The sequence below is a fragment of the Charadrius vociferus genome, unplaced genomic scaffold, assembly GCF_000708025.1.
Source record: "Charadrius vociferus isolate BGI_N301 unplaced genomic scaffold, ASM70802v2 scaffold1442, whole genome shotgun sequence".
In the NCBI taxonomy this organism is placed as follows: Eukaryota; Metazoa; Chordata; class Aves; order Charadriiformes; family Charadriidae; genus Charadrius; species Charadrius vociferus.
In genome coordinates, this window is record NW_009647344.1 from 12682 (window position 1) to 33178 (window position 20497).

The 20497-nt window shown below is 52.2% G+C and overlaps 2 protein-coding genes across 2 annotated transcripts in view; both read right to left on the reverse strand.

Moving 5' to 3' along the window:
* Positions 1–485: 485 nt before the first annotated feature.
* On the reverse strand, positions 486–12620 carry STAMBP (STAM binding protein). Its single transcript, XM_009880092.1, has 9 exons — positions 12372–12620; positions 7488–7563; positions 6369–6464; positions 5279–5654; positions 4437–4561; positions 3328–3465; positions 2035–2147; positions 1515–1614; positions 486–641 (listed from the first exon to the last, which is right to left on the reverse strand). The coding sequence occupies exons 1-9, from the start codon at positions 12584–12586 to the stop codon at positions 585–587; spliced, it is 1296 nt and encodes a 431-aa protein (XP_009878394.1). The 5' UTR covers positions 12587–12620; the 3' UTR covers positions 486–584.
* Positions 12621–15442: 2822 nt separating this feature from the next.
* DUSP11 (dual specificity phosphatase 11 (RNA/RNP complex 1-interacting)) overlaps positions 15443–20497 on the reverse strand; it is a 5649-nt gene continuing 594 nt past the window's right edge. Inside the window, exons 2-8 of the mRNA XM_009880098.1 lie at positions 20305–20380; positions 19242–19373; positions 18522–18645; positions 17930–17990; positions 17557–17613; positions 17056–17131; positions 15443–15589 (exon numbers count right to left, since the gene is read on the reverse strand). Coding sequence (XP_009878400.1) covers positions 15443–15589; positions 17056–17131; positions 17557–17613; positions 17930–17990; positions 18522–18645; positions 19242–19373; positions 20305–20380 — 673 coding nt within the window. The remainder of the gene's footprint in view (positions 15590–17055; positions 17132–17556; positions 17614–17929; positions 17991–18521; positions 18646–19241; positions 19374–20304; positions 20381–20497) is intronic.

Consider the following 20497-nt stretch of genomic DNA (forward strand, 5'->3'; position numbering starts at 1 on the left):
TCCCTTTCTACCTCACCGGGCAAAGACCTGAGTACCGGCAAGCAGGACTCGCTCCGGCTCCGCGGTGATAAACTCTTGCATGGGGTGAGAGGGGTTAGGAGGGTTTAATCTTAAATATAGCAAAGACTTATCTACTCCAGCCAGCTGCACCGAGATCACAGCAACCCAGAGAGCCAAAACAAAGCATAGATTAATTTGGGCAAGTCCCACTTCGGAAAGCACTTGAAGAGGTTTTCACACCTCGTGGTTGCAGCAAATCACGGGGAACACCCCCAAAGAAGCTTTTCAAGCCCCAGATTAGAGTATTAAACAATTGCTTCAGTGTTAGCTTCTCTCTTTGAATTTCCAGTTAGCTTTTCCCCACACCTTAAACCTCAGCACCACTTTGCCAGCCCAACGCCAGGCGCTGAGGTTCCACACACTCCCACCGAGGTCAGGGTACCGATTTCACCGCGATTATTGGGGGAGGAAGGGGAAGGATCACTACACGGTAGAAATCATCTGCTACAAGAGGGAAAAAAACCCATTTCTTTAGGCCGAGAAGGAAGGTAGATGGTTTTCTGTAAACGGTTAAGGCAAGAGGCCTATCGGAGATCCATCAGGACCACGTCTCTCTCGACTACTGACACGTGACTGCAGGTCTGGAAGAGAAGGGAAGAGAAAGAGCGGACAGGGGGTTATTCAGATGTTCCCACAGCTCAGGTGAACCTCCTCTACCCCCCGACACAACCTGCACCCAGCGTCCTTCGCAGAACAGCCCATGGGACAGGAACCAGTGCCCTGCCCGGTGCCACACAGAGACCATGGCAGGACGCAAATACAAATCTCTCTCTCTCAAATACAAGCCTTTGCCTCTTTCTGCAGAGAAGCGCTCTGCGTCGCACCTCCAACACGTGCTAACAGGTCAGAAAGCTTTTGCATCTCAACTCTAGGAAGAGACAAGCCCCTGCCAGGCTGACCCTCCTGTCCTGGGGCACAGCCTAGCACCGCGACACAGACATAAATTCAAGAGGGTCCAGCAAAGGGCTACAGAGATGCTGAGGGGACTGGAGCATCTCTGTGATGAGGAGAGGCTGAGGGACGTGGGGCTGTTCAGTCTGGAGAGGAGAAGACTGAGGGGGATCTTATCAACGCTGATCTCTCCTTCAAGGTAGGTGCCGGGGGGTGGGAACAGTCTGTTTCCAGCGGTGCCCAGTGACAGGACAAGAGGGAACGGGCACAAACGTGACCATGGGCAGTTCCATCTCCACCTGAGGAGGGCCTTCTCTGCTGTGAGGGCGGCAGAGCAGTGGCACAGGCTGCCCAGAGAGGTGGGGGAGTCTCCCCCTCTGGAGCCATCCCAAACCCGCCTGGACGCCGTCCTGTGCCACTGCTGGAGGTGCCCCTGCTCTGGCGGGGGGTGGGATGGGGGAGCTCCAGAGGGACCTTCCCACCCTGACCGTTCTGTGGTTCTGTGTGATCCAATATGCCAACTCACAGTCCTACAGCCCCCGCTGCCTCATGGGGTGACTTACAGTGAAGAGTGGGGGGTCTTTGGAGTGCGGGTGGAATCCTTTCTGCCGGCAGGATGAGATCTCCTCCAGGCCATGCTCTGTCAGCTTGAAAAACCCCGTCCTAGAGCAAAGAAACACAAGCTCTGTGTAGCTCAAGCCTCTGCAAATAGAAGCATCTCCTTCCCTGTCGGAAGGAGCACGCTGGAGTCTGCTCATCTCAAGCGCGAGCAGAGATGCATGCTGTGGGACACTCCTCTCCCCAAACTGGTCTGTGGCTGCAGACCAGTCTCCTTTCATGGGTGGGCAACCACGGCCCAGAAACGACCCCCCCCGCCCTGAACCAGCTTATAAGAGGTGTTGAATCACACATGCTCTTCCAGCCTCTTTTGGTGGAACTTTAATCGTGGGACTTGATGTTTTATTCCACACCAGGAATCTGACAGAGGAAAGGTCGCGATAAACAGCCCTTTGATACCTCCTGGAGAGGCCAGACATCCTGCCCAAGCTTTTGGGCCTTCCCTACCCCACATTCCACACTTACTCCTGGTATTTCGGAGAACACACAATAGCAATGGACTCCGGCAACATCATCTGGTAGGAGCAGTGCGTGTGCAGGTCGACGCTGGAGAGAAAGGCTGTCTGCGTGGGGTGCGTCTGGAACACCAAGCGAGAGAAAAGAGAGGAAGTTATAGCAGGGTCTTGTCCAAAGGGATGGCGTCTGCCAAGAAAAGGTTGTAACAGAGAAGAGGCACAGCTCCTTGGATGGCACACAGGACACACTTGCACACTGAAACTGGTTTTGGATTTCCCCAAAACATCTGCTCCTCTCTTCCATTGGGAATAAGTACAGGAGGAGCTCTACGTTTCTGGCCATATCCCACGGAAAGTCACACTTTAAGGCACAATGCTGTCCCTGCCTTCATACATGCCACCCCGCAGAGCACTTCACACGTTTCTGAAGTGCAGCTACCTGGGGGCACAGCATCACCAGGCACGTAACGTACTGCCAAGGCACTTCAAGATATCACATTCCACCAAGACCGCCAAGGGTTGTACGATCAGAGATAACCACCACCTTACCCAGCTCCGGCTGACAGCTGGATTTCACAGCCTAACTCGTGCTGAAAGGTCTTTCCCCTTTTGCTTGTTAGGTTTTTGTTGCCAAGACCAGCAGAAAGGTCAAAGGAATTCTTGAGGGTCCCTGGGTATCGCAGGGCCGTCACTGAAGAGTTAACGCCAAAAGCAGACACCCCGCACATATCAGGCACACGCAGCAGGCATTTATTTGTCAAAGCCTGCGAGGCAGCTGCTGCTTTCGAGAGATTACTCAGCAGCACCAAACATTTTGCTTGGCACCGATCCGACTGCCAAAGGCTCCATGGGGACAGGCAGCAGGGCAGCGCTGAAAGCCAGCGGAGGAATCTGGAACTGGCACATCCCGTGGCAGAGCAGCACACAGCTGTCTGCGAAAAGCAGCGCTACTACGGGGACGCATCGCGGGGAGAGGCCCTGCGCAGACAGTGGGAGCTCGGGATGCCCCGACAGTGCCTCTGGAGTCAGTTTTTAGCTGGAAGAAACACGAGCTTCATGCCCAACGTCCCACTCTCAAAGGGTCTGATGCTTTAGGAAGGGACCCAAACTTAAAGCAGGCCTGGATTTCTCCAGCAGTGTGAGTAGCAGCTGAGAATGGACCAGGGGGAGGAATCCAACCAGAGGATGCTGCCTGCTCCATGCCAGCTCCTCCGGCAAATTCTCCTCCGCCAGCCCTGCTCCACGCACCCCTTTCCCTCCCAGCTGACGAAAGGCCAGTCGGGAAGCGAAACAAGAGACTCACATGGATCCAGCCTAGCGTAACGAGGCCGTGCTGATCCTGGATCACGAAGAGCTCCTCCTCATTCTCCGTGTTGCAATAATCGGGGCCTCCATACTGCTTGGGAACGATGACGTGAGTTATCGTGAACTCGTTCCTCATCTGCAAGGCAGCACGGGGAGGCTGTTACCCACCGGACACCCCCCAAACAGGAAACGCTGCTGCTGCCGCCCACTGGTGCAAAGGTAATTTCCTAAGCCTTGGGAACACCGCACTTCTGCATTCATCACTTGGGGGCCCAGCCAGGGGAACAGCAGGTCTGCAAACAAGCCCACGGATGCATCTACCAGCCATTTACAGGTCATAAAAATGGTAACTGCAAGTTACTGACAAAGGAGTCGCAGGATTTTCTGAGTCTGAGCACAACCCAGGGCTTTCTATTTCATTCTCTCTGCCCTGCAGAGTACCCACAAGAGCTCAGAGAAGTCCTGGACACCCACTGAAGCGGATCTCTCCACTCACTAGGAGATGATGCCTCATAATTAAATAATCCCCAAGTGTCTGGAAGCAGCTGGATTGCAGAAAGTTGCTACATCAAACAATTTCATTTCAAAGCAAACTTCTGCAAGCAAAGCAGCCTCAAGCGACTCAGGGGAGAGGAGCTGGAGCTGCCAACAGAAACCTGTGCATGCAAACTCTCTTGGGGGAGAATTAACTGTCTCCAGCCAGTACTGGCACAACCTTGTCTTGGTGAGGGTCCTATTTCATGGCTGGGACCCCTCAGTCCTGCTGGCACCAAAAGGACAAGTCACCAGAGCTGCCTGTCACCGGCAACGGGGGAGTGCTTGAAGCAGGTACTCAGCAGAGAGACATCAACAGGAGAGAGGAAGCTGAATACCCATAGGGACTTGGTGGCCGGGACCTCATTCAGTGTGAGGAAATCCTAACGTAAAAAGGGAGGAAAAGGAGAAGAAGATCATCCCTAACGCTCACGTGAAACCCTAGTCATCAGCGAAACTGCACTACAGCCTTCCGTGGAAAAAAAATCAGGGTCTTCTAGCCACTTTCAAAGCGCACCTTGACTAAAGGCGCCTGCAGCACTTCCAGGGTCTTAATTAGGATTATCACCTTACCAGCTTACCGCAGAGGATCCCACATGTCTCCACACCCCGGACTGTGTTGGCATCAGCCAGCTGGAGGAATTTCTGGCAGAGCTCCCTAGGGACGATGACCTGGCGAAGGACATCCATACTTGCATCTGTGGGGAGAATGGGAGCACAATGAACAAGGACACTCGGGGACGATGGAGAATTGTTCCCTCAGGTCAGTATCTGAAGGGAACAGACTGAGAAAATTCAGCCTGGAAACATTAACTGCTCTAATGCCTACCCATACAACAGCAGTCACAGATAAATGAAGTCACTGTGACACTTCATAAAGGACACTCACTACCTCTTCCAAAACAGGGACATGTAGAGAGAGAGATCTTTAGCTGTGTGTCAAAACCCAAGTATTTTGTTAAAGAAAATGAAACCACAAACACTCACAAAATGTCATTAAAGTAAGATGTGTCACTGGTCAAGAACCAGTCATTTGAAAGCGTCCAAATCAGTATTTTGGAGCTGTATTTGGCAGAAGAGGAGAATTCAGTCAGGAGAATTTGGTTAGCCAGGAATTAAACCCCAATCTCCAACAAGTACTTGGATCTAGGAAAGCCAAACAGGCTGTAGACTGTGGATCACCAGAGAGACTGGGCTGGAGAAGCATGGGGAGCCCTATTCCCAAGAGGAGACAGTTCTCCCCAGCCCTGCAAACCTTGACCGGACAATGGGGAGAACATCCAGTGACTTGGAAGGCCAAATCCCCAGAAGGGATGGAGCCATGATCAGACAACGCGCCTGCCAGACAAATCAACCCCTCAGCCGCATTTGGCTCAGCCCCAGCAAGGGAGAAGAGCACACTGAGAGGTACTAACTGTTTTCCGTGCTCCCCAAAGTACTAGGTTTCAAAGATCTGTCCACAACAGGAGGTTTGGATGAGACAGTCCCCGCTGACGGACTTGCAGGGTGAACTGGAGAGACGGGAACCTTTGGGATTAAATCAGTTGGCGGCTTTTCCACGCCAGGGATGAGGGGTCCATCCAGAGACTCAGGACTCGGCTCCGGCTTTCCAAATTCCTGCACTATCCTTAGACGTTCCTTCTCCAGTTCCTGTCGTCGAATCATCTCCTCGAAGGCATGAAACTGCTCTTGCTCTGCCTGTTGCTGCTTCATCAGGGCTACCCGATTTCTCTCCTCTTCCAGCTGCTGCTGCAAAGCCAAATTTCGAGCAAATTCCTCTTCCTCCGCCTTCTGCAAGGAGAAATACGCTTAGGGACATCAGCAGACAGGGGGAACACTAGCCTGAGGCAGAAAACGAAGCCTGTGCACTGCAGATCCTCAGCAATCCCAGACTACTTCTAAAGGGACTGCAACGGGTGATCAGCAAACAGCGCTCCCTGCAAGGAAGCTTCAGCTTGCAAAACAGAGATCTGCACTTCCATCGGGACAGTCAGCTACACCAGGGCAGTAAAACTGCTGCCTTACCCTCCCTCTCCCACAGAAATGTAATTCCAGGTTGACTTCTCTCTATCCTATCTCTAAAAATCGCGCTTGCCCACAGCAAAACTGACTGCAGAGTTTTCTGCTTTGCCCACAGAACCCCCGGTCCGTGCCCAGGCTGTTACCAGCTGCCTGCTGAGTTTCTGGATCATCAGACCTAGACATCATGTTGGGACAAAGGAAAAAAAAAACAAAGAAATACCAGTCCCAGCTCAGACTGCCTCCAGGATGCACAATGACAAGAGATGCAGGGATGCCTATGACAGATTCACCTGCGTAATGGCAGCAGAGACACGATTGGGACAGTCCTGTGCTGCCAGTGACAAGGCTGGACCATGGAAGCTGGGGCTACCCAGACTTCACATTTCAGAGCACCCAGGGAGCCCTGGAGACCTGCCCTCTTCCAAACCCTTTATGGCTGAGGGTCTTCTGGGGAGCACAGGCCTCCAGTCTCCTCTCACTCACCTTCTGCTCCTTGTACTTAGCATAGTCCTTGGCGTACCTCTTTAATAGCTCCTCCTTGAGCTCTTCAGCTCTGGGGAAGGCTACTTCTTTCAGTTTCTGAAGGGAGGAAACACAGATGTAAGAGTGTGATAGCCTCAGAGCAAGAAAAACCAAGACCTGAACAGATTCAAGAATCAACAGACATGTAGCACCCAGAAATTATAAATCATCCGTCTGTTCACAAGGCAGGAAGGGCTCCACCGCCATGTGTGGACAGGCTGGCAGGCTGCATGACAGAATGGTTAAAATTTGGAAGGGACCTTAAAGATCATCTAGTTCTGCCCCCCCTGCCCTGGGCAGGGCCACCTCCCACCAGCCCAGGTTGCTCCAAGCCCCGTCCAACCTGGCCTTGACCACCTCCAGGGATGGGGCAGCCACAGCTTCTCGGGGCAACCTGCCCCAGGGGATCACCACCCGCACAGCAAAGAATTTCTTCCTCATATCTCATGTAAATCTCACCTCTTCCAGTGTCAAACTGTTCCCCTTGTCCTGTCGCTCCCCTCCCTGATCCCAGCTCTCCTGGAGCCCCTTTAGGCACTGGAAGGACCTCTAAGGGCTCCCCGGAGCCTTCTCTTCTCCAGGCTGAACACCCCTAACTCTCTCAGCCCGTCCTCCCAGCAGAGGGGCTCCAGCACTGCCAACAACACTGAGCAAGAGCTTTAGCAGTGTTGTCCTTTGCTTTTCCGGTCAATATTGAGCAGAGGAGCTGTAGCTTCTTACGGCTTTGAGAAATCTCCAAGGATTCCCTGGCCAGTCCCCTGAGGATGATCACATTGGGCATCTGGCCATGATGCATGGAAAAGCCACGTGGTGTTTAAAAAGCAGGGAGTTTAACAGGAAAAAAAGGATGTTCCAGCACTCAACAAAAGTAAATTGGACAACCACAGCCAGCCCAGGACAAGTACAAGAGGGAGCAAGAACCCAAACCATAACTCCCAAGGAGGCAGGCCTGTCTGGTTAACCCAAGGCTTCTCGGCCTTTCTGTGGAACACTCATCCCAGAGCCGTGAAATCCCAAGGTCGAAGACCCCAAAACATTTCCAAGAGCAGCCATTAAACCTTTGGCAATGTTACTACTTACTTTCACTGTCTCCCTCTTTTCGGGTATGACAGCAGTTTTGTAATCCCGGTGCTGTGGCAGCTTCTCAATGAAGAGCCTGCAAACACAGGAGAGAAAATGCATTTCTGAGCCACAGCAGAAAGGGACAAGCACAAGACAGTAAGTGGGATTTTGGGGGTACGGATCATTTCCCTCCAGCACTGTCCCCTTGCTCTGCTGCCTCCCTGGGCCCTGTGCTCCCCACAATCCGGAGAGTCATCTGCCTTTCTGCAGGAAAGCCTCCCTCATATAACAGCCTTCTGAGCAATTCATGGCACACAAGAGGCCGCGTTCAGTCTCCGGGGAGCACCTTGCACAGAAGATTTTTCTTCCACCTGGACTGTGGAGATGATCCTCAGGGATAAATACATTTGTTTTGAACAGAAACATCAATAAGGTGGTCTAAAACACCAAGGACACCGGCAGCGATTCAGGGAGGTCCTTGGGCACCTGCCTACACCTCTATGAGCATCCAAGGGGATTGCACACAAGCTCAAGGACTCGGCTGACTCAGTGCTCACTCCGTCCTTCTGTACGGGGGAACAAACAGTTTGAGCAAGAGATGGGGAAGTTAACTCAGACCTTGAAAAAACTTGCAGGTAAGCTAAAAGCAAGTTCACAACATACACACAGAATCACAGAATTTTCAGAGTTGGAAGGGACCTCCAGAGATCATCTAGTCCCACTCCCCTGCTAAAGCAGGATTGCCCGGAGCACGTTCCTCAGGACTGCATCCAGGCGGGTTCTGAAAATCTCCAGAGAAGGGGACTCCACCCCCTCCCTGGGCAGCCTGTGCCAGTGCTCTGTCACCCCAACTGTAAAGAAGTTTTTCCATGTATTTGAATGGAACTTCCTACGTTCCAACATCCCCAGCTGCTGCATCAGAAGCCTTTTGGCTCTGTGGCCCCAGAAAATCAGAGCAATATTTTCAGGCAGCAGGGAAATCAAGACTGAGCTCAACATCACCCCACTCCCAGCACGACTATGAACAGGTTAATCTTCGGCTTCTCTAAAGACAGAATAACCATCCCCCTCTTCCAGGGAGCTCTGCAGGACACAGTGGTGAAGACACAGAGAAAGAGTACCGCAAGCACTAGAACAAGGAAGAAAGCCTGCAAACATGGGGCAATTCACTCCGGCTCAGCTCTGAGGCTCCCTAGGCTTGAGGCATCCCTGAATTAGATCTGTGAACAAGTCCCCAGCGGCGCACTAGCTCAGGGTGAGGTCCCGGTGAGCTTAGCTGGGTCCTTGTCTCCTGCAAGTGGAGGTGTGCTTGCTGCGGGTGTCCACAAAGCCTGTGGGCATAACGCAAAAACCCCTGCCCTCCTTCGTGGCTCTTCGCCACGCCGCTTCAGCATCCAAAGGAGGATGCCCTCCAGCTCCTTTAGAGAGCAGCCTCGTGCCCAGGCACAAGGAATAAGTGTAGTGAGGACTAGAGCGCGCCCCAGGGAGCAGCACAAACCAGCAGAACCACGCGGGAAAAACTCAAGGGGGACAGAGTGAGAACACTCTTCATGTTGAGAAGTCTCCGTGTGTGCAGTGAATAAACGCAGCTGCTTCAAAACCTCAGTCCTCTGGGAAAAGGAAGGACTTTTTGCATCCCGAACGCTCCTGGTTGCCACAGAGAGCGTGAGGATGCTCTTGCCAGATCAGCATAACCACATCACAGTCCGGAGCCACAGAGAAGCCGTCACTCCATCCGAAAAGCCCAGCAAGGTCCCCGCTCCCGGCTGGTTGTTGTGAAGTAGGTCACTGTGTCGAGGAGACAAAACAAGGCTGTGATCATTGCCAACAGCTAGCAGATTAAAATGGAAGGGATTAATTAAGAAGGATTAAGAGCAGATGCTGGCCTGGGGAGGACGGAAAAAACCAGCAGAGACAGCTGGGTTTCCACAAGTCAGGAAGGGGGGGAAAAAAGTGGGCAGCAGGATGAGAGGAGGACTCAGGCAGCCAGAGGAAAACTCTGGGGCAAGGCCAGGCGGTGGCAGGCTGGGGATGGAGGCAGGGGAAAGGCAGCAACGGCTCACATTTCCTATCGACAGCCCAACTGAGGCTTGGCAAGACTGAAACACCAGGAGTTTTGGGCTTGTTCAAACCTCCGCCTGCTCCCGAGTCCACTATGAGCAGCAGCTGTTTGGCACCGAGCAGCCACATCACAGGCTATTTTTAAGCACTGCTACAGCACGCACGCCAAGCCGGCGTCTCTCGAGTCCCTTGCAACACCCCACGCAAACCCCTGGAGCCAATCCTAGCAGCTCACAGCCACACAGGCAAACCAGGAGCCCAAACACCACAGAAAATTCACATCATCTTTTTTTCCTTTCTTATTTGGCTGTCGCAAAAACCAAACCTAGCGCGCCTGACGGTGATTCAAGGAAAATATCCGCTCAGATCAATGCAGAAGAAGCTGTTCAAGAAGACAAGCAAGCGGATATCTTACAAGGTGACAAGACAGGTGTGTTAAAGGTCCAGCCTGGTTATTCTCAGAGATAGCTGTGCCACCCTCCTGGCCCCCAGGAGCGCTGGGCAATGAGCTTCATTTCCACGTGGGAAAGAGAGGTGCTGTGCAGCCAAATGACCTGCACGAGATTGAGCAGGGGGCCGGGGACCAAGCAGGGAACTGGCGGCCTCAGTGGGGATCTCAGTCTTGAGATTATCCCATGTCTAGACAAGATTGTCCCCAAACTGATGGCTCTTCAAATCAGGTGCCACAACACAGATCTTATTGTGTAATTCAGGCCTTGAGATCAGCCCTGGGAACCACTGCATAGGGAAATAAGGAGAAATCCAGCTTCCTAAAGGCAGACAGACCACACCTCGCTCCCAAGGACGATGCGCTCACTCCCACCAAACACCCCAGGCTGAGAGCCTCTCATGCACATCTCGGGGCTGGAGTCCTCCCCTTCCCGAAGGCGCAGCCTGATGCGGAAAGCGCCTGCGCTAGGCCATACACTCCGCAGGGAGCTGGGCTCTGAGAAAGGACAGCCACAGCACTGACTGCAGATGTGGGCTGAAACACCGGGGAAACAATCCCGTTTCTAGAAAGGGGAGAGCAGAGCAAGTCCCGTGAGGGGCTCCAATTACCAGTGCCCCGCTCTCGCCTTCTGGATCACACCCTTGGTGAGGGGCATCTAGAAGACACTTCATCAAGCCTACCGCTTCAGCTACAGCTTCACATCTTCATTTAAATAAAAGAGAACTGTGACATTAAATTAATCTCTTCGGACAATCCAGGGCAGAAGCTCATATTCATCAGCACTGGAGAAATCACACCACCGAGGTAAACTTTTTTTCACCTTCCTGGCAGCCCAGCAGCCAGGCTAACGTAAAAGCCATCCATGAGCATTTGAAAGCTGCTGGAGAGAAAAGACGCCAGCACCTATCATTGCTATAATGAAACAGCGAAGGTGCTTTTAGTTCATTTGTTTAGTTAAAGTGTTTCTTCTTCGGCCTTGGCTACGTAACCAGCCTGGAAACCTTCCCAAGGGTTTTACACTTCCCAGCTCCCAGGGCACTCGCTACAATGCCCATAAAAGCTCAGGAAGTGTAAGGCGGGAAGAAAAGCTAATCAGAGAAAAATGCGTTGGATTTAAGGAGCAGGAACTCTGCACACGGGGGCAGGGAGAGAAAATGCCCACGCAGATGCCAACCACATTGTGGATAAGCGGGTAGTGTGGGCACAACTCAGACCATATCAGAGCGGCACTGGGGAAAAGTGAGAGGGACAGGTTTTTGGCCAAAAAAACCTACAGGGACACTCTGTGCCATTGAGATAATTTCTGAGGATGTTTTCAGCCCTTTAAACACCGGCACACACAGCTACAGAGAGACATATTTGCTCTGCTCGTACTCCAGGCTGCTGAGACACGATCCAGACCTGACACCACGTCACTGCGTTAGCACGGTGTACGCTCCAGCTTGGCAGGCACGGCAGTGGGGTTTCAGACCCAAGATGGCTCGTTTCTGGGCAGCTGCAGAGACGACAGCCAGAATATTCGGCTCTACACTTGTCTGCACAGAATGCAGACCCTACAGCTGGAGACCCAGCAACTGAAACACCAAACAGGGTGTTTGCTGGGTTTATATACGATCTGGGGCTTTTTAGAAGGGTGCTCGGCACCCAAGAAACTCACCAGTTGATTGGGATCGGGTTCTTTGGACCCAGAACTCTTCCCCATGGCCCTCCTGAGAAGGGCTCGGTTGTATGCGTGCATGTTTGGTGGGGGGGGTTACATCTTTCTGAGGTGTAAAACTAAATCTACAACTCTTCCCTGCGCCTGAAGGAGGAACTCACTACCTGCTGTAAAAGGCTGTAGTAACTGAAGCGCTACACAGGCGTCTCCTCCAAAGGCCGTTTATTAGAGAAACCACTGACCAGCCTAGATCCCTTCCAGGTAGATACTCGATACCGAGATCCTTGACCACGGATCCTTGCCAATCTGTATGATGTCACGGCCAACCTAGCGACAATCAAGGTCAATCTAGCCATCTCTGAGGTGATAAAACACCAGGAAGCTTTGACACACAGGGAGAGAAAACCTCCCTCCTGTTGACAGCAGTCTCCACTAGCAGAGGGACGGAGGACTACAAGATCAGCCTGTTTTCAAAGGGAACTTTTAAAAGAGATGAGCGGTGTTTGCGGGTTTGTGCCTCACACCTTTACGACATCTCCTGGTCAGTTTAACCAGCTGTATCCTCACCTCTGTGGGAAGAGAAATTCAAAATGAGCAGAGCTCTGGACAGAACCCAGTTCTTCCAGCTCAGCAAGGCCTTGTGGTGTTTAGACGCTCAAAATACCCAACACCCAAACCCACAACCCCTTGTATCGACACAGGTTACTTGCAAACAAAGCAACACTGCTCTTACGTGATGTATTTGTTGTACAAAATAAAGGCACGCTCAATATTGCCTTCCTCTGAGTAAATGGTTGCCATACGGAGGATTTCCACTCCGGAGCGGTAGTAGCGTCGTGGCGGGACATCCTCGTTCACTTCCACAGCACTTCCCACCTGGATCAGTCTTCGGACTCGCTCCTCCGGCGGGAGGCTGATGTCGGTGTGCTCAGGCATAACGACACACATCAAAGCTACTGCGAGGCTGACGAACTCTGTGGTGGGAGGAAGGCCAAGTACATCAAAACCAGTGTAAACCAGGTAACTCATCCAGTTTCCTCAGGGCTGCTTTTCCTCGATAAAAATCACCCCCCTCTCAGCAGAAAAACATTTAATACATGGGCCAAGTTAGGTCCTGAGAGAGGAATTTGGGAGAAGCCCAGCTCTTTTTAGGCATAGTTCTCGGTTACCTCTATGACGTGAAAGGCAGCCACAAATTCAAGATCAGTCTTTGGTAATTGATTTCAGGCTAGGGTTTGACCCATCCAAATCCTACCCAAAGTTGCGCTTCCTTCCCAATCGTCTCTCCACACAACAAAATTAGTGCTGGCCACTAGTTTGGGGGGAAGATTGCCAAAGCGTTTCATTCAGACTCGAGCAGAAAGAGCTTTACATGGGGTTTCAACACTGCAGCTTTCACTGTTTCGCTTACACAGCAGTGAGAGGAGGATGGAGCTGAAGGCCATCCTTCCAGCTGCTGCTGCTCAGCACATCTGCCCCTACCCAACAAGCTCTATCCCAAATTGCTCTTGCCCGGGCACAGTTGCAATCCCTTCTCTCCCCACGCTACGGGAGGCACACCTGTCGCCCCAGGAATGCACCTCAACCTGATCCATGCATCTGCCTCCTGCTTGGCTCCAACAAACCCCTTCTCACCCACAGCCCCATGGCATGAGCCAATAAATTCAAAGCTGGAGGAAGTGCCAGGACTGTTTGAAGGGCAGTGAGCCCAGAAACCCTCTGCAATGCTCTTCCCCTACACCAAAAGCAGCTTTCCCTGAGAAAAGCCACCCCAGACCAGCGTAAGGGTTAAACTCTCTATGAAATCCCAGCACTGAATCCAGAGCACCTCTCAAGCCTTCCAGCAACGTGACTGCCACACACACGACGTCATGATTTACTGTGGCTCCTTCCTAAATGGGGGAATGGTCGTGAGCTGAGCTAAGCACTGCCTGAGGAACACGAGCCACAAAGGAGTTGCCTTTCTGGGGTTGCCTCAGAGCAAAAGCCCCTTTTTAAGGCAGGCGTTTCCTGAGTTTTCCATTAAGGCGTTTCCCAGCCTGCATCCTGGAGGGGCCTCCGTGGACTCCTTGCCCTAAATAAGAGCTGTAGGATTCAGTCCTGCCTGAGGCTGTCGTGCCAAAGCATTCACTTATGGGGTGTGACAGAGCCTCAGCTTAGAGTGGGCTCCCGCTTCTCCTCCTCACTGATGCTTCTACTGATGGAGAGCATCCCCCACCAAGCCAGAGCTCTCAGTCACCTCCCCAAACTAAAGCCCCCCACTGCTTTCTACAGTCTTTCTCCCCCAAGGAAGAACAGACACCACTCCCACACTGTAAGCCCCACTGCCCCCCAGCCCAGAGCTCCCCCTCTATTTGCTGCAGCTTCCCTGAAGATAAAGAAACTGCCCAAAACACTCCTGCCTCGAGCTGCTAGCCCCCAAACTACAACCTCCCCAAGTCGTTGCCTGCCAAGCGAAACACTCCTTCCTTCCGCCCCCAAATCAGAGCGCTCCAGAACTCCCACAGCCCTTCCCCTGCAAGGGATGAAAGTGGAGCCCCCCAGGACTGCCTGTCCCTCCCAGAACAGCCATCCTCTGCCTTTCCTCTCTCTAAAAAAAAAAGAGGATCCCCCAACCAAAGCCCCCACGGGCTCCCAGCCCCCCACAACAGAGCACGGGGAACCCCAAACAGGATCCCCTCCTTCCAAAGGGGAGAGACACCCACAACCAGAGCCCTCTCCCACCGGAGGCCCACGAAGGGAAACCCGATACGAGACCCCCCACCCCCCCGCAACCGAGGCCCCCCCCGCAGCCCCGGTGCCCGGCCCTGCCCTGCCGCCACCCGCCGCCTCCCGTCAACGCTTCCGGGTTGTTGCCGAAAAGCACGACAGCACCACCCCCGCTCTCTTTCAGCAGCCAATCAGGAGCCGCCGTGTAACATCCGCACACCGCGACTGCCTCCCACTTCCGCCCGACCGAGCAGCCGCTTCCTTTCCCTTAGCGGAAAGTCGGACGTCACGACCTCAGAGACCGGCCCTGGGCCTTAAAGGGGCAGCTCCCTTCCGGCTGCACGGCCCCGCCCCACCCCGGAAACAGCCGTTCTCACCCCAAAAGGGGGTGGGAAGGCAGCGTGCACCGCTCACCGCCCCGCAACCCTCCGGTGGGGTCCGAGCCGGGTCCTGCCGGGCTCCTCGGGCCCAGCCCAGGGGAAGTAACAGCTCCCGAGCCCAGGGTTAAGCACAGCCGAAATTTACTGCAGCAAAAGTTGGTGAAAAGGGGAAGAAAAACCCAACACAAAACAGTTTCAGGCCAAATCCTATTTCTTGTTATGTATTTGAGGAAATAAAGGAAAAGCCCTTTTTTTTTTTTTTGTTGAAGGTTAAAACGATGTTCCTGAGGATGTTTCTTTGGGGTAATTCCAGCTCCCTTTGGGTTAGCGTTTATTCTCCGCGTCCCTCAGGGAACAGAGCTACGACTCCATGTACGACATCAGGTTAAAAAGAAGTCTCTGGAAGCTTTGTAAAAGTACCAAGAGGGGAGAGAGAGGGAAAAGAAAAAGAATTTAAAAACTGAGCTGTGTTAAGAACACCTGCGTTTGCCATTCCTGACTGCTGGAGGTTACAGCAAAGCCGCGAGAGACCCATCTCGGAGCTCCGCGGGGGTGAGGACGCAGCCCCGTATGGGATTTCATGGTGTACAACATTCCCTACGCCATCGCAACCGGTTTCCTACGCCGGCGCCTGCGTTTCCTGGCTGCTTGTATTTCCTGGGGCGGGCAGAGGAGGGGGCTCTGGGGGGGAAAGCACAGTCCGTTGCGCCACTCGTTAGCGGGTAATGAAACCCGACAGTTCCTCGCTGTGAAACCGCACGGCCGCCTTTGCTCCACGGCCCTGTGCTCCGAAGCCAGCTCCTGGTGGTGTGCCTGTGCCTCGGCGCCTCGCTGACGGTTCTTCTTGACTTTGCCGGAGTTTCTGGAAGAAAATTCAGGAGTCAGTACCAGGAGAAGTCCCGGCACTGTTCAGATTCTGTACGCAGAGCCCGAAAGTGCTGGTCATGAATGCCCGCAGCTCTTCTGGGTTTCCCCAGACACCCAGGGAGAACGCCCAGTGAGCAGCTTATTTCCCACATGCTGATTTCTTACAGTAAGGGAAGTTTTCAGTAGGAGACATTTTGCGTGCCCCTGAAGAGCATGGCTGAATGAGCCACTGCTCTGCTAGATACAGCCCCTGGCTACTACGCATGGAATCATAGAGTGGGTTGGGCTGGAAAGGAACTTGAAGACCACCCAGTGCCACCCCCTGCCCTGGGCAGGGCCACCTCCCCCCAGCCCAGGTTGCTCCAAGCCCCGTCCAACCTGGCCTTGAACACCTCCAGGGATGGGGCAGCCACAGCTTCTCGGGGCAACCTGCCCCAGGGGCTCACCACCCGCACAGCCAACAATTTCTTCCTATTATCTCATGTAAATCTCCCCTCTTCCAGTTTAAAACATTCCCCCTCGTCCCATTGCTCCCCTCCCTGATCCAGAGTCCCTCCCCAGCTCTCCTGGAGCCCCTTTAGGCACTGGAAGGGGCTCTGAGGTCTCCCCTTTTTCGCCTTCTCTTCTCCAGGCTGAACACCCCTAACTCTCTCAGCCTGTCCTCTCAGCAGAGGGGCTCCAGCCCTCCCAGCATCTCTGGGGCCTCCTCTGGACATGCTCAAACCATCTGCTCCCAAGATGCTTAACGCACAAGCGCGTTACTCCGAGGCCAAGAGCTTTGCTGCTGAAGACACGTCAATACAGAGGCTCTCGACAAGTTTCAGGGTTGTTTTTTTTTCCCACCCCCCTACTGCAGAGCTGGCAACGCAACGGGTGCTCTCTTCCCTGAGTTACGGCTTGTAAAAATCCAAGTTTAAGTTTTTAAAAAAGGAGAAAACAGCTCTTTTTGTTGCGTGTGCTCAGCTCCACAGCGCACACAGAGGCCAGAAGCAAAAACCTACCTGGGCACCGCTAACGTGGATTGGTCCGAACGATGTGGATGACAGTTTACCATCTGCATTTTAGTGTCTGGCGTAGCGCTGGCTTTTTCTCTGAAGGTGCCCGAGCCCAAATTCTTAAGCCCGCGTTTCCTTAAAAAAAATTCTGTATATCTCAACTGTGTCCACACACCATTCGCTAAGTGATCACAACAAGTCCTTTACACTTAAAAAAACCCTCGCTAAGCGATCACAAGTCTTTTACACTTAAAAACCCCCTCCCCTTTGCATCACCGCTCCCCAGAAAAGGGGATGGGGGGGCAGCAGGCCTGCAGAAATCTTTAAACCCGGGTCTCCCAACTTCCTTCTTATCCACTGGCCCTTTCCATGTCCCTTCCTAGGAGCTAATAACGTTTAACCGCTGTTGCTCGACAGCGGCTCTCCCCAGGCACAGGCACTTGCTCATGCACACAAAGAGACTTACTTTTTTACAGATCTCTGCTGAAGATCTTGGATATAGTTGATTCTCTCTATAGGATGCCCTCGAGCCCTGTTGAACACTGTAGAAAGACAGGTCCGAGTTACAACAATGCTCTGCAGGAGTCATCTGTGGGGCTGCAGAGCACTTACACCCTTTCGAAGGATTTTAACCCCTTCAACCAATACTTCCACACCCAGGTTGCGCAGGGTGATTCCACTTGGCGTACCACCAGCCCGTGCCAAGGCAGACAGGCAGAGCTGTGCTCAGTGCCCCCGAGTTTGCTCAGCCCTGGTCAGCTCCACAGTCGGGCCATAAATGTAATTCCTTCTTTCCAATTACCTCAAAGAACCCTCAACACCTCCCTTTCCCCAGCTCCCACTCTACACGACAGGAAAACACACACACAGCTAAAACACAGTTACCTCCCCAGAGTCAGCCCAAACTCTGTGACCATCTAAATCCACAAGCCCACGATAAACATTTCGCATCCGAACAAGAACATACACATACGTACACTCTATTGCAGTATTTGGCTCCATGCCTTCAACATCAATCAGGTACCTGAACAGATCAGCAAGAAAGCTCTAATTACACAATTAACTACAGTAACACTGACAGGTCAGTGATGATTCAAAAAGAAAGAATAACTGGGAAGTTTTTAGAGCTTCTATTTACATGCCGGAACAGAGTATCAGCATTTGGTCTGCTGAAATTGGGGATAAAAAGTGCCCGCTAACAGCAACTGTCTCGAAGCTGAAAAGCTTTAAATCCTTGCAAGTCTGGGATTACACAGGTCATGACTCGTTTTACTGGTGCAACACTATTTCTTCCTGGAGCCACAAGAAGCTGGTACTTAGTTTGACTAAGGACAACTCACCTACAAACCAGGTAGCCAGTTCTGTTTAAGCCATGCGTGCAATGAACTCCGATGAGTTTATCTGTAACACACAATCATCAGGTTATATTTAAATGCTCTTTCTTCAAAACCCCACCAGAACAAGCCCATTTGCATTCATCCTCTAACAGTGACACCAGCATAAATAAACAGAAATGACCACACAACGACATCACCATGTCTAATTAGCACCACCGATTCAGCTAATTAAGTCATTTAATTCTGTGAGCTAGTCTGCATGGTCACAGAGTTCACTGCAGGAAAGATGCACTTAAAAGCTCCACAAAAAGCTATCCCACATTTCCCAAGCACTAACAGCTTGCTGCTTACACCGCTACCAAAAAGCAATCAGTATCCACCTGCCAGTCTAGAGACGCAGTCTCCAACTCAATTAAAGCTCAACTTTCTGCCAAATTATCAGAATTCCCTTACCATAACAAACCCATCTTATCGTCTTGACATTCACATGCCAAGAGAAGGAAAAGAAATTCATGCCGTTCATTAAAGCATCACTGGCCTCCAAGTCTGCGGTGCCCTTCCCAACAGCAGCAACCTAAGGGAAATCCACACTTACCGTTGTCTTTGTTGTCTCTCAAAAACTTTTTTACAACGCATTTGAATTGAAAAATGGTGTGCTTGTTTGGTATTTCATGTCCCATCGTCAAGATCTTTGAGTAGCAGAGTGTGGATGGGAGCTCCTACAATAAAGAAAGTCAGTAATTTCCAGAAAAAGAACAAGGATTCTTATCAATTAGAGAACCATAGACTATAAACCAGAAGAAGCTGAGCTTTTCAACTAATCCCTAAAGAGCAGCAACACAGGTTTAGGTAAGAAAACTTCTGCTTCACTCCTTCGACATAGTACCAACATTCCAGAACAGCCTGCATTTTTATTTGCTCTTTCCTCCCTGAGGAAGATGAAGCACAGAGAGAGCACAGAACACCTTTCCATGCAAGTACCCACACATTTGATACCACAAGCCAAAGCCGGTTGTAATCAGCTCTTCACTCAGGAGACTCTCTAGAAACCAGCTTTAGGGTATCCCAAAATTTGTGCTGGTTGGTACAAAGAGGATCTGCACCACAGGGGCTGAAGACCCCAGGCCTGTACTCAGTCGAGGACAAAGACCCCATCCCGAAGGGCCTGCAACGATTCACCTCATCCCCCTGCCAGGGGATTCGAGCACCTCACACTCTTTAAAGTGATCTTCTTCTAAGAATCATTTTCCATGTTATCAGCAACATCAGGGCTTACACAGAGCTTTATTTCCCCAACAGTAAGACCAAGACTGACCTCTGGCCCGTAATAGCGTGTTGTGTATGTCAGGTCAATGATCAGGCCCAGTTCTTCCTTCTGCTCTTTAATTTTCTTAATGAGGTCATGAGGTGAAAATCTCTCCTCTGGATGAAGGTTCCGATTAAAGCTCTGGGGGGACATAACGTTTAAGAGCAGACATTAAACTCAGGTGCATTGCGACTGGCGGGTGGCAGGAAAAGGTTCGTGCTGCGGAACTGCAAGAAGATCATCCCTTAAAAGAGAAAAATGTAGGCAACAAGTAAAAGCAGATGTACACTGACACACACGTCATACTGAGCTAAATTGGAACGTGCTCAGCCCCTCGCTGCTTTGGGACTGTTCAGCTGAGGGTTTCCAAGAGCGATCAGAGAATTGAGACTGAGGCAAAACACTGCAGCCTGACAAACACACCCAGAAATTGAAGTTTTCATTTGGTAAAAGCTAGAAAATATACCCTCAGCTCAAATGTAGGTGAACAAACTTCACTGCTCCCTGTCAGGAGCTTCACAACCCCCATAGAGATGACCGAACTTTTGTTTTAGGCATAACTGCTGTGCTCAAGCCACTCTGGAGCAGAGCTTGCCCCCAGCACACAGTGGCAGGGAGCTCCAGGCACAGCTAGGTGGGCAATGCTGCCACACCAACCCCTCACAGCCTCAGCTCCCAAAATGCAGCTCTGGCACTGCTTTCATGGAGCTGCACAACCTCCAGGCGCCTCCACAGCATCCCTCCTGCCCTAACAGAGCTGGCCCAGTCAGACCTCCCTGTGTCCTGGGTGGTGCTGCTGGCACCCAAAAAAATGCCAACACCCCCCAGAAGCTGTTCCAATGCTGAACACCACCTCTATCCCATCACACTCTGACTGCTCCAACAGCAGTGACTGTGCTGCACTCCTCTCTCCCCCATTATAACCCTCTCACCAAGAATAAACAACAAAATGACCTACTGACGCTCTTTGTCATTTTTTAGAAGGCATTCACTCATTGATTCTCCATAAAGCAACACTTTCCCACAGCCCCTTCCCACCCCAAACACGTCCATGGCATCAGCAGGCTCTTACCGTCTTCAGGGGGACCTTGAAGGCGATGAAGCGGGTGCCCGGCATCCTCCTGCCCAGCGGGACGTAGTTGGTCCACCTAAACCCCACAGCACGGAGGCATTAAACGGTTGACCCAGGAACCCGGCCCCGCACTCCCCCGGCCCGGGGACCCTCAATACCCCCAGCCCCGGGGACCCTCACCCCTCCACCCCGA

Bases quoted from the DNA above. Each gene is read 5' to 3' on its own strand.
- STAMBP (XM_009880092.1), bottom strand. From the start codon at position 12,586: ATGTGTGTCGTTATGCCTGAGCACACCGACATCAGCCTCCCGCCGGAG. The intron at 2,148-3,327 runs GTGAGTCTCTTG...TTGGTGTTCCAG, and splicing joins TTACGCTAGGCTGGATCCAT to ACGCACCCCACGCAGACAGC. The intron at 1,615-2,034 runs GTAAGTGTGGAA...TCTTTGCTCTAG, and splicing joins TGTTCTCCGAAATACCAGGA to GACGGGGTTTTTCAAGCTGA.